At 47.0% G+C, this 12,762-nt stretch overlaps 1 protein-coding gene across 2 annotated transcripts in view; it reads right to left on the reverse strand.

Moving 5' to 3' along the window:
- Positions 1 to 1,335: 1,335 nt before the first annotated feature.
- Gata6 (GATA binding protein 6) overlaps positions 1,336 to 12,762 on the reverse strand; it is a 33,167-nt gene continuing 21,740 nt past the window's right edge. For both annotated transcript variants that reach the window (XM_075969297.1, XM_075969298.1), the window contains exon 7: positions 1,336 to 2,660. In XM_075969297.1, the coding sequence (XP_075825412.1) occupies positions 2,493 to 2,660 (168 nt within the window). In that variant the 3' untranslated portion in view covers positions 1,336 to 2,492. The remainder of the gene's footprint in view (positions 2,661 to 12,762) is intronic.

Here is a 12,762-nt window from a genome sequence, read left to right on the forward strand (position 1 = left end):
ACCAAGCTTGTAGTCAGAGGTGGGGAGACAGAGGAAACTCTGTAATAGCTAAGGAGGCACCAAAGGGAAACAATGAAGAATTAATTGTTTCTAAGAAATGAAAAACTCACTAAGACACTAAAGAGATGAGCCAAGCCAAGCAAAGCTGTTTTTTCCTACTCTGCAGACCCAGCGGCTGCCAGACTTTTCCATTTTCCGGTCTGGGTCCATATGGATGTGTGAATTTTCTGTGAAGGGTGAGTACCAGTGGCCAGTCTACCAACCCATAAGATCCATTCTTCCAGGACGCCAAAGACCGAAGCCCTGGGTGGGAAAAGGACAGTCTAACAGTGGTCCAGTTCCAGCAGCTTCCCTGTTTGGAGGAACCACAGACAGGGCTACAGGCCCACTACTGCCTCGGCTATTCTAGCAATGGGACAGTGGGACACAAATGCAGATGGAAACAGCTCATTCTAAAGCTGTAAGATGCCCGGATCTTAAGAGAGATGGCCATTAATAACAGAAATGGAAGGATTAAGAAAATAAAAGCCAAACTAATTAAAAATCTCTTCCAAATTAAAGACATCAGCCCTGTGACCACTGAGAAGATTCAGCTCACTGTGACACTGTGCTCTAGGGGTCATCAACCAAGATCCATTTATTCTGAGTCCAAAAGCTTGTGCTGCTGGACCAACCAGAACATTACATCCTGTTGCATGGCCCACAGTGTCTAGTGCCTTCTTATACCTGATTATAACCACCCAGGGGTCACAAAGTTGCCTGCTCACAGGTCAGCTGCTGAACACTCTCCTGCACAATCTATCCAGAAGCCTCAAGCAGATAAGAGTTGTAGGTGCCAAACTTTGACTGCCGGACTGTTTGAGAGATTTGAGTTGGGTCTGGTGTTACAGGCTTGTAACCTCAGCCTCTTGGTGGCAGGAAGATTGCAAGTTAACAACACCCCCACACACACCGCTTCCGGGGCAACTTAGTGACGTGCTTTGAGATTATGTGGCACTTTGCAGAAGTGAGGCTAAGAAGTGTCCTGACCTGGAGCCCCAGAGTGCATTCATTCTCAAGGAACTTTAGGGCTGGCTACGAGTCTGTCCTAAGGAACCAGTCTTTAAGCAGTGGTCCTAAGCAGGAGGCTCACAATCTCAGGCAAGGCCATCTGCTGACCTAAATAGAAGTGCTAACTCACTATTGTGGGCCAAGGTGCACGACAGCTCCCATAGGACAATTCTTTGAAATAAAGGCCTCACGGCAGGTCACAAACAACACATGCTCTTCATTTTATGTGACAAGTCACAGACACACAGCAGCAAAACTAAGGAAAGGAAGAAACTCACTGTGAAGAACGCAAAACAATACCCTTTTTATTTCTTTAAAACTCTGGTGAAATAGGTTTCCATATGACATCCCATTAAAAAAAAATAATGTAAACCAACCTGTGGGTTAGTCACACGGTACAGACTTCAAGAGTGCTTATAGATGCGTAGAATATTTACAAATGCTATTCTTTAGGTAGTAAAGGTTTGTTGCAATCTCCAGCACTTTTTCCTCAGTAAAAGAAAGGGGGTTGTGTGGGTGTTGTTGTATAAAAATCCATAAATGGAGAAAAGGCAATTTTCCTGAGAGAAGATTTGTTCTTGAAACCTTTTTTTGGTTGGTATTTTTTAAAAACAATTGGGAATACAGAAATGGGCTGTTGGTGTAAGAAGCATGTCTAAGTTAACTTTTTTTTAAATTATTTTAAGTACCATTAAGTTAAAATGTTTACATTCATTATAAAAATGCTGTTAAATCTTAAGCAAATGATTTAACACTGATTGCTGCAACGCAAATTGCACTTAAAAATTATTGTGTACATGGAAGAAAAATATCTTGTTTGCTACCCTGTTTACAAATTCCAAGTGACCTCAGATCAGCCACGTGACAGTGAACGCTGAGAAACGTCAGTCAGCATCTGTCCGTTATAATTCGGTCTCGTCGCGGTCCCAGGACCACACTCCGTCTCCGGGATGTACCAAATGGCTTCAATGCTCCTCTCCACGAATGCTTGTGAAACGTGCATGCCCATGAGCTATGAAGAAATTCTGGGATAACCAAGGTTGATCACAAAAAGCACGTGATTTGGGGCTATACGCATATAACTTTTTTTTTTTAATCTCTCAATCTTCCTTAGCACGCAAAGCCCCAGTCATTGCTGCAGTTTCTGCCACAGGTGTGGGGCAGACCCAGAGGCCGGCTGGCTGGAGGTGGCCCGGGCTGATGGGAGCCCGGGCTGATGGGAGCAGGCCACTTGCCTGCTGTGCTGGCCCCTCTTGCAGGAGCCATCTCTTCTTACTTCAGCAAGCTTCTTGGGAAATATATCTCTTTCAAAACAAAGGCACAGAAATCATGCATCGAAGGAATGTTAATGTCTGCATTTTTGCTGCCATCTGGACTGCCGCACAAATTCAGACAAGTGGAGTGAGGTTCTCAGAGCCCCCTTGCCTCTTGTCAGCTCCAGCTCAGGCCAGAGCCAGAGCACACCAAGAATCCTGCCGTACGGAGGATGTGACTTCAGCGGGAGAGGACAGGCTGACGCCTATGTAGAGACCGTCTTGACCTGCGTACTTGAGGTCACTGTTCTCAGAGCTGGTGCCTTCTCCCACTGCAGACATCACCGGGGCACCTGCCTGATAGAATACAAGAACAGGGAGGAGAGGCAGTTAGTAAAGCATCGCTCATTAGCTGGCCCAATCCTCCTGCCTCAGCATCTGGAAACAAATGGCATGGTTGGCACAACTAAGGCCAGAGTTGCCCCGGAGACCAACTCAGGAGGAATAAAGCCAGGTCTGCTCTTCCTTGTCCAAAGCAAGGGCATCCACTGCACTGAGCACTGCCAGCCAGTGCCAGTGACCTGATCTGACAACACGGAAGATCCATGCTCTTACCTACAGTGACCACCTGGCAAGATGCAGGTGACAGGGGAAGGGAGCCTGACGGACTCCAATTTGTCAAAGCCACCGATGAAAACGAGCCACACTGGAGAGCTAAGCCACCTTGTGGATCTAGGTCAGATGCTGCCAGGGCATCGACATTCACATCACAAAAATGCTGTGGCATCAAATCCAGATAACTGGAATCCACTTAGACTACATCTTGAGAGACCAGCCACCTTTGACAGAGTTTCTCAAAACTCCAGCCACACCACGAACTCTCTAGACACACCTTTTCTCTCCCCAAATCTCAGGCACCCTAAGCTCTTCCAAGCTCAGGGCTCTATCTATCCCTGTTTGAAACACATGATTCCTTAAAACTTTTCAAATATTTTTGGAAATACCACGCCTTAAATTCCTCAAGCAGCCACACTGACGTTCTGACCATTTCTCGGCCACCTGTGGCAGGTGCAGCTGTGTTGGATGGGCATGTGCAGAGCTGTGAGGCCCCGACACAGCGCGGTCCAGAGAAATCCTTTCCACAGCAGGATCCACATTGTTCTCTAGCCCACATATACCAGCCTGGAGCTAGTCCAGTCATGTGACCTGCCCCTCCACACCCAAACTTTCCAACAGGACAGACCAAACCCACTGTCCACATCTCCATCTTTCTCTTTCCCAGCAAAACTCCAGGTGGACAAATAAATATGCAGCGAGAAGTTGGTCTGGAAACTGAGGCAGGGGACTGAGAGCTCAAGACCTGGAGCCAGGCATGGCAGTGGATGTCTGTAACCCCAGCACCCATGAGACAGAAGGAGGGAGATTACTGTGAGTCCGAGGCAAGCCAGGGTAGCATGTCCTAGGTCAGCCCAGACTATAAAATAAGACCCAGAGAAAGGGGAGGAGGGGGAGACACAATGATGCAGTTACTTCAAGGCTAATCTTGACAACTTAGCAATATCCAAAATCAAATGTAAACGTGAACAAGAAAAGGATGAAAAAGAGGGAAGGAGGGAGGGAGGGAGGGAGGCAGGGATGGAGGGAGGGAGGGAAGAAAGGAGGGAGACAGGGAGGGAGGCAGAGAGGGAGGGAGAGAGGAAGGGAGGGAGGGAGGGAGGGAGGGAGGGAGGGAGGGAGGCAGAGAGGGAGGGAGGGAGACAAAAGACATTTTGCGATGTATACATAGATGCACTGGAAGCCTTTAACATAGATACACATGCATCAAGAAGATTGGAGGGGGGGGTGAGAAGCAAACTTCAAAGTGGTTGAGATGTCAAAATTTTTGTTTTATTTTTATTTTGTGCTGTTTGTTTTGTTTTGTTGCTGTCGGCTGTGTAGTAGACCAGGCTGACCTCCAGCTCACAGAGATCTGTCTGCCTCTGCCTCTGCCTCCCAAGTGTTGGGATTAAAGGCATATGCCACAAGCCCAGCTTGAAATACCCAGAATACAGATTCTTGTGAAATTGTTGAAATAACTGCAATAATGCTGTCAAACAACTGGATGTTGCAGAGAGCATAACACTTGTCAGGCTGGGAAGTAACTTCAGACCTTAATTCCAGAAACTCCAAAAAAAGTTACAAGCAAATCCAGGGCAGATCCACGTTTCAGTCCCTGAATGATACAAAACTGAGACCCAATAAAAGAATCTATTGTGTTAGAAAGGCTCCACGATGGTAGATGACAGAGAGAGATTTCTGTCACACCCAGCTTTGCGCCAGTCCACTTATTCCAAAAGCAGCAAATCTGCAGATTTCTGACCGTGTTTGTGTCTTGTGCAGCAAGTGTTATTTCTGAGAAATACAGAGTGTGCATGAATTGCTGGGACAGAGCTCAGTGCATCATGGCACTCCACAAAGAGCATCATTAGCAAGGCTCCTGTTGGGGCTGGGGCTAGGAGCATCCAGGAGTCAGGACGTCAGACAAGCCAGCAAGCAGCTCACCCGCCTGCCCTAGTTGACAGCTTAAAACACGTGGTAGGATGAGAGCCAAAGGCTGCTGGGTTAGGACCTACATTAGCCTGCCTGGTCAAAGTTCTGGGTGGGACAGCTAGAGGGTGCAGTCACCTCCTGCCATCTCCTCTGTATACCGTTCCCCTGGCTCAGACATGGCTCAGGAGGTCATGTCTGTAATCGCAAGGTGCCTTACTATGTGAGCATTCCACAGGGCGAGCTGTGCTCTTTATATGCAGTATTCATTTATTGATGTGTGTATGTGCACATGTATGCAAATGGACGTGCTCACCACAGTATCTGTATAGAGATCAGAGAGCAGTTTACATGAGTCAGTCTCCTCCACCACCCTGGGCTTCTCCTCGCTCAGCCATATCGCCCACCCACCGCTGTTAGGAGTGAGACAAGGATCTTCCAAAGAACGGGGTCTGCACCAGATCAGAAGCCTGCTGAAATGGGAGATGTGGCTGGAGGGCAAACAAGAAGGCTGATATCAAATGCCCTGTGCCTGTTTCCATCTATAAAATAGATATTTGGGGTTAGAGAGATGGCTCTGTGGTTGAGAACACCAGCTACCCTTCCAGAGGACCCAGGGTTCAAGTCACAGCACCCGCAAGGCACATCACAACCATCTGTAACTCCAGTTCCAAGGGATTCAACACTCTCACACAGATAACACACACGAGCAAAACACCAACACACATAAAAGACAGACAGATGATAGATAGATAGATAGATAGATAGATAGATAGATAGATAGATAGATAGATAGATAGATAGATAGACAGACAGACAGGGCAGTTAGTGCAGGCCCATCTTAGAGTTCGAGGCCAGCCTGGTCTACGGAGTGAGTGTCAGGCCAGCCAGAACTAACATTGCTTTTGTTCCCAGACAGTGTTTGCTGTAGTCAGGGATAGAACTGAAGAGACAATAAACGGGGGAGAGCATTGTAACGATAGATTAATTAATAACAGAGCTTTCTGTGTGTGTAGCCTTTACTCTGGTTGGGTACCTACTATAGAGACTTTATATACAGTTGTGTAAACCAATAACAACAGTAACAGGTGCGTTTAGATATTCATTTTATTTTATGTCATTTTGGTTTTTCCAGACAGGGTCTCTCTGTGTAGCACTGACTGTCATGGAACTCACTTTGTAGACAAGGCTGGCCTCGACAAAAAGAGTGGGAGTAAAAGCCAAGGGTCAGGCTATGCATTTTTCTGCCTGCCTGCCTGCCCGTCTGCCTGTCTGTCTGCCTGTCTGTCTGAGAAAGGGTCTTACTCTGCAGTCGTGACTGACCTGTAATTCACTGTTCAGATCAGGCTGATCTCAGATTTACAGAGCTCCATCTGCCCCTGTATCTGCCTCTCAAATGCTATGCATTTTGATTTTAGTGACAGCTCTTCACAAAGAGAAATACAAGACACTCAATAGCCACTTAAAATGACCCTTTGCTCCTAGCATTTTCGAAAATAAGTCGTGTTTTAAAAGAAACTTTTTTGAGCTGGGCACAGCTCTTAGGAGGCTGAGGCTGAAGGGTACTGTGGGGTGGAGACCAGTTAAGGTTGCCTAGTGGAGTCCAGACAGCCTGAGTTACAGAGGAGATCCTTTCTCAGAGGAGGAGGGAGGGAGGGGGAAGAGAGAGAGTCAAGTGTGTTGCCTCTAAGCCCAGCAGAGGAAGGCTCATGCTCTCCCATGCACTAAAATCCACACATGCAACATGCAAACGCACATGCACACACACCACACACTGAATGCATCCCCAGCTCCAAAAAAAATGGTCTTTAGTGTTGTTCTCACATCTGAACAATGATTCCAAGTTTCTGAGGAGTAACTATCTTCTATATGGATATTAGGTATAGAGACAAGACCACAGTGCTAGAAAGGACCAAACCCCCAAATGCAGGATGTATGCACCTGAGAAACATCAGCCCTGTGGGAACCAAAAGCAACAGCTGGGTCTCTTGGAAAACACAAGAGAACTTTGTGCCCAATTCTTCATAACTTTTTAATATGAGTGTGAGTGTGTGTATGTGAGAGAAAGAGAGATAGACGAGGAGAGATTAGGGGTGCACATGTACCACTCCATGTATGTGTGCAGATAATTTCATGGAATCATTTTTTTCTCTTTCTCCTTCCAACTTTATATGCTTTCTAGGAATAGAACTCAGGACACCAGGCTTATACTACAAGTAACTGTAGCCTCTAAGCCATCGTGCCAGCCCTAAGAAATTATATTTAAACATGAAACACAACACAAGAAGTCTAGGCGTGCTCCAGCGCTGTATTCTTGAGTGATGCTGGCAGCCTGGACTTCCTCTGTCAGTGGGCAATGACATCTTTATGGCACTACGAAAGGCTAGTAAACATGCCTGTCCCGTCTGTGGCCCACGATGCTACATTTTGGTTTCGACAAAAGGCAATTAACATTGGTGTCCAACCAAGGCCACTGAGAAGTTTATGCCCTGCTGAACTCAGAAATTTCACTTCCGAAAGTGTATTACAAGGAAATAATTCAAAAGAAAGCAAAGGTGTTATAAAGGAAGGCTTTCATTACTGGGGTACTCAAAATAGATGCAGTCCTGGGAATAGTCTAATATGGAATTGTCTGGAAAAGCTGGGTCATCTGCTCCATGAACTGTTATGCAATTATTAAAAATAATAAGATCATGTAGCAAGCTGGAAAAAATCCCGCCGCAATGGTGAGTCAGAAACAGCAGGACATGGCTTCTATGTCCCCCTGGGCATACTAAGCTCAAGTGTGACAAGGAAACCTGGATGGAGCTGGGCACAGCTGAGAGGACTGGCCAGCTGCTCCTTTCTCCGAGTATGTTCCTTTAACTGCTGTACTGGAGCAAAAGAGAACCAAAGCTACCGGCTTCAGAAAGCAGAGGCAGACGTTAAAGGCCCAGGGAGTAGAATAAGAGCACTAAATAAATGAAGAGTGAATGAGAGTGAGGACACTAACACGGGAGGGGCCACCAAAGGGGGGTCCAGGGCATCCCCAAAACCATCTCCATGCCTGGGAGAAACACATCGCTAGACTCCAGTCCTGGAGCACCTGCGCACTGGTGAATAGAATATTCCCACAGCTGCATTTAATTGCAGAAAGAGTCACTCACTCTCCTGCAGAAACCTAGTTCTTCACTGTTCATCTTAAATCCTTTCCCTTCATAAGTCTTATTCATGGACCCTCTGAGGAGAAAAAGATCAGAAAGCATTAATGGTAACTTTGGAACCAGTGTGTGCACATAGTGACCAGGGACATGCCAGGGATCGCCACATTCTGGAAATGGAGGCAAAGGATAGAGACTGTGAGGCCAGCATGGACTGTATAGTAAGACCCAGCCTCTCTCTGTCATAGGCATGGTATCCCACACCTATAATTGCTGTATTCAAGAAGCTAAGGCAAAGATCAGCCTGGGTCTCAAGAAATGAGGAAAAGGAGAGCTGGGCACAGTGGTGAACCTCTGCAATCCCAGCACTCCGGAGGTGGGCAGGACAGGGGCTCGAGGCCATCCTCCTCAACTACATACTGGATTGGAGGCTAATCTGGGTTATGAGACACTGTCTCACAAAAAAAAAATCAGAACAAAAACAAAAAGTAACAACAATTATCTGGTAAGAAATTTAGTGGTGACATATGCCTTTAGTCCCAGTCCGAGAGGCCAGCCTGGTTAGGTCCATTGTTACAGGCCATTGAGACCCAACATCATAACAAACGAATCAAAGAATTTCCATGAGTTAACATTTTCCCATATCTAATTAAGCCCTTTGAAGGACTTCATTAATGGTGGGTCTCTCTGTATAGCAGAAGGCTCTTTCTGGACCCAAAACAAATGTTCCTGAGGGGAAGCAGAGAAGAACAGTTAGGATACCCAGAGCCTAACCATCCTTTCTCCCTTCCGCAGCAGACAGCAGCTCAAACCAGGCAGAAGTCATGTGTCCGTGCCCCCCCCCCACGTCTCTCCCAGATCAAAGTGCAATGAGGGTGGGGCAGAAATCTGTTCTGTGTTTCCATTCACTGCTTATCTGCCCTCCACCCTCCCACAGACAACTGAAAATGGAGGCACTTCCTGCTGAAAGAACCTGTTATCAGCGCCAGACTCAGCCTGGCTTAGCACAGCACGCAGGCCAGGGTAGGTGGGAGACAGCAGCTCCGCCAGGCCGGAAAATGCCCCTGGAAAGAAGTGCTTCCAGGGATAAGGGAGTGTGGAAACGTCCATTTGCTGTGAGACGGGCGCAGTTCACCTCGCCCTGTTGCTTCCTTTGAAAATGAACTCTGTCTCCGGACACCACTGGAAATGTTAGTAAAGACTTCAGATGGGACGCACTCAGGCAGTCAGGTGCTCATGGCACTAACACTCGTCCCTCCTGCCCCTGCCTTGCCCCTTCCACTGACAGAGAACTGGGGAGAGCCTCCATGGGAACACAACAGAGAAAAGAGACTGCCGAGCAAGCCCGATGACCTACACTCATGTTATAAACTCATGGGAAAGGAGAAAAAAGCTCCTGAAAACTGTCCGCTCCAGGGGTGGAGGAGGAGAGATTGGGAGAGCTTCCCAAGCAGGCAAGAAACTCCGAGTTCAGCCCCTCTACTGCATAACCTAGCTGGGAATGGTGGTGTTGCCTGTAATCCTAGCACCGGGAATAGTAAAGGTCAGAGGGATGAGGCCAGCACCAGTGGACCACAAGGTCCGTGTGTCAGACCAGCAGCACAGAGGACTCAGCTGGAGGGCCGCCAGTCTCTGCTTGTGCCTAGGCAAGTTGTAGGGCATGTGGGCATGCTCGGAATGAATCTCTGATGGGGATCACTCTAACTTCAAGACCCTGATCTGCCTCCCTGTGCAACTGAGTGAGTGTGGCCCCCCTGTGAGGGGAATCCAGTCTCTCCCCAACCCTCACAAAGCTGTGGAATCCAACTCCCTTCTGCAAATCAAAAACCCAAAAACTAACGTGTGCATCCCAGGGAAGGGAAATCCTTGCTTGGAAACCTTCGCCTCCTCTTGAAAGCAAGGATGATTATGTTTCAGATGGAGGGAAAATGGGACAAAACTCAGAAGTCAATAAGTTTTTAAGGCGCCATGTTAAAGGCACGGGAACACATACCCCATGAGAATATCTGAGAACTGCCCCTCACAAGATAGTTCTCGAATTCTCCCTCCCAAGGAGCTAGTCACCTTCACTGCTGCCCTGACCCAGAGCTGCAAATTCCATCCTGGAATTTCACTGCTTGCCCTGGGGTCCAGGTTGTATCATCCTTGCTGTGGCCCATGACCCTTTTCTAGAGAGGAAAGGGTTCTGTAGCCACAATCCATCCAGGGCAAAGGAGAACGTGCTCTCTTGTGTGCCTGAGTTCCCGCTCTAAACAGGGTCATGAAGTGGGGAGGGAGCCGTGTGGGACTGCGCTGATAGGCAAGTGGACGCTGCCTCGGTCCATCCCTTCACTTGAAATCAGTCTGGAAACATTCTTGTGAAATCAGAAAGGGTCATTCTATTTCAGTCATCAAATGAAGCTGTCCAGGACCCTGAGGCAAACATTTTAAACCCTGTGAGTCATCATCATCATCATGGGCTTTTCAGGATCTGGGTGAGGATCCTAAACTCTGGGCTTCAGTGAGAAAACAAAAGTGAGATCAGAAGACCAGACATATGGCCACTGCGCCAGGAACTAAGGAAACACGCACTGTAAAAAAAAAAGGCTGTCAAAGAAATAAAAATCTTGAAAATATGGCTACTTCATATAATGCAGGAACCCTCCATTTTTACATTTCCCTTCTAGAAAAGTAAAGATTTATTTCCAGTGTCTTGGGGGTGGGGCCCCATGAAAACGCTCTACTATCAACATTCAAGCGTCTACTAAGTGTTTCTATTCTTCGTGGGCTTCAAAGCAATCTGTGGCACTTATGCGACACAGTGCTCCGGACCAGACGGGAGGAAATGCTCTTGCCTTGTAGGAGGACAAGACTATGGTCTCGGCAATCTGCAGCTATCTCTTGGCTACCTGAACCTACTTCCTCCCAGAAGCTAATTCATGAACCCCAAAATAACTTTCAGATCATATTCAGGCTTCACTATAAATCAAGCACTAAATTTAATTACAGCACTGGTGCTTGCTATAATAAAATACAGCTTGTAACACTGGGGAAAACTCCCGTAACTATGGAGAAAGCTGGCCATGCTGATCTCCCAGAAACACCAGATACTGTCTTGGAATTCTGTTTATCACATGACGTGCCTGTGGTGGCAAATTCTTGTCATGGCTGCCTCGGTCCTTAGGAGGTGGAGTTCCTTGCCAGCCTCAGCTACACAGCAAGTCTGAGGCCAGCCTGGGCTATATAAGATTCTGTTACAAACAGACTCACAAATTGAGTACTGGGCAATCCTAAAGTCAGTGACGGTGGCTGAATTCCAAGTCTCTAAGCCTGACAGCGCCTATCTGTGAGGTCCCTAGAAAGTGTTGGTATTTCAGAGAAAAACAGGAACCCCGCGCACCAGCGGGGCCGCCAGACTGCATCTAATCCAGCCCCACTACAGGTAACCCTAAACACCAGCAGGGCTGCCAGACTGCATCTAATCCAGCCCCACTACAGGTAACCCTAAACACAACAGGACCACCAGACTGCATCTAATCCAGCCCCACTGCAGGTAACCCTAAACATGAGCAGGGCTGCCAGACTGCGTCTAATCCAGCCCCACTGCAGGTAACCCTAGACACAACAGGACCACCAGACTGCATCTAATCCAGCCCCACTACAGGTAACCCTAAACACCAGCAGGGCTGCCAGACTGCGTCTAATCCAGCCCCACTACAGGTAACCCTAGACACAACAGGGCCAGACTGCATCTAATCCAGCCCCACTGCAGGTAACCCTAAACACCAGCAGGGCTGCCAGACTGCATCTAATCCAGCCCCACTGCAGGTAACCCTAAACACCAGCAGGGCTGCCAGACTGCATCTAATCCAGCCCCACTGCAGGTAACCCTAAACACCAGCAGGGCTGCCAGACTGCATCTAATCCAGCCCCACTGCAGGTAACCCTAAACACCAGCAGGGCCACCAGACTGTGTCTAATTTAAACCCATTAAGTCTTCATTTTGCTGGTAACCCTTTTGGCAGACACCCATGAAATACATAATAAATTACTTCGATTCCAGTAAAGGAATTCATTTTCTTCAAAGATTCATTTAGCAATAACATCTCAGACCACCCTAAGTCAGATTTCTTGTGTTTAGCCTTGTTTTCCCGTAACATTAGTTCATGTTTTCTGCCAATTTTGTTTATTTTTATGGAGGCAGGGATTTAAAAAAAAAAACAGGTGAAGAATCTTTAATTTGGATTAAAATCTTTCATTTTAATCATCAATCATCAAAGATTAAATTATCAAATTAAAGATTAAAGATTTTTAATTTGAAAAGTCAAATAACAACTGCCTGTACTTGTGCTCTACCTAAGTCTGGTTTGGAGCTGAGTAGCAAGGGTCAGTTATTAAGTGACCTCAATTGGTGTTAACTTGGGTGGGTACACTCACAACAGGCTCTGGAAGTGCTAGCATTAGACCTGTTTTCTAATGTACATTCAAGGCCACGGATAAGGACATAGTGGATGTTCTTATTGCTGCACGTGTGCGTGTGTGTGTGTGTAGTGCACGCACACACACACATGCATACACATGTGCGCTAAGTTTAGAAAATGAAAGTCCAATTATTGAACATTCTCTGCTAGGGTGACTTTCTGTGAAGGCCTGTGTGTTTGGATAGGATTATACGTTACTAGAAAGGCTTAGGGCAGAGAGAGAGGGGGTGCCTGGTACTTAGGGAATGTGAAGATAAAATGCTAACAAAATATTTATGCTCATGGTTTGTAGCGTGTGGCAAGTGAGATATTAATAACTGAGTTGATTGGCCA

This window comes from Microtus pennsylvanicus, chromosome 4, assembly GCF_037038515.1.
Source record: "Microtus pennsylvanicus isolate mMicPen1 chromosome 4, mMicPen1.hap1, whole genome shotgun sequence".
Lineage (NCBI taxonomy): Eukaryota > Metazoa > Chordata > Mammalia > Rodentia > Cricetidae > Microtus > Microtus pennsylvanicus.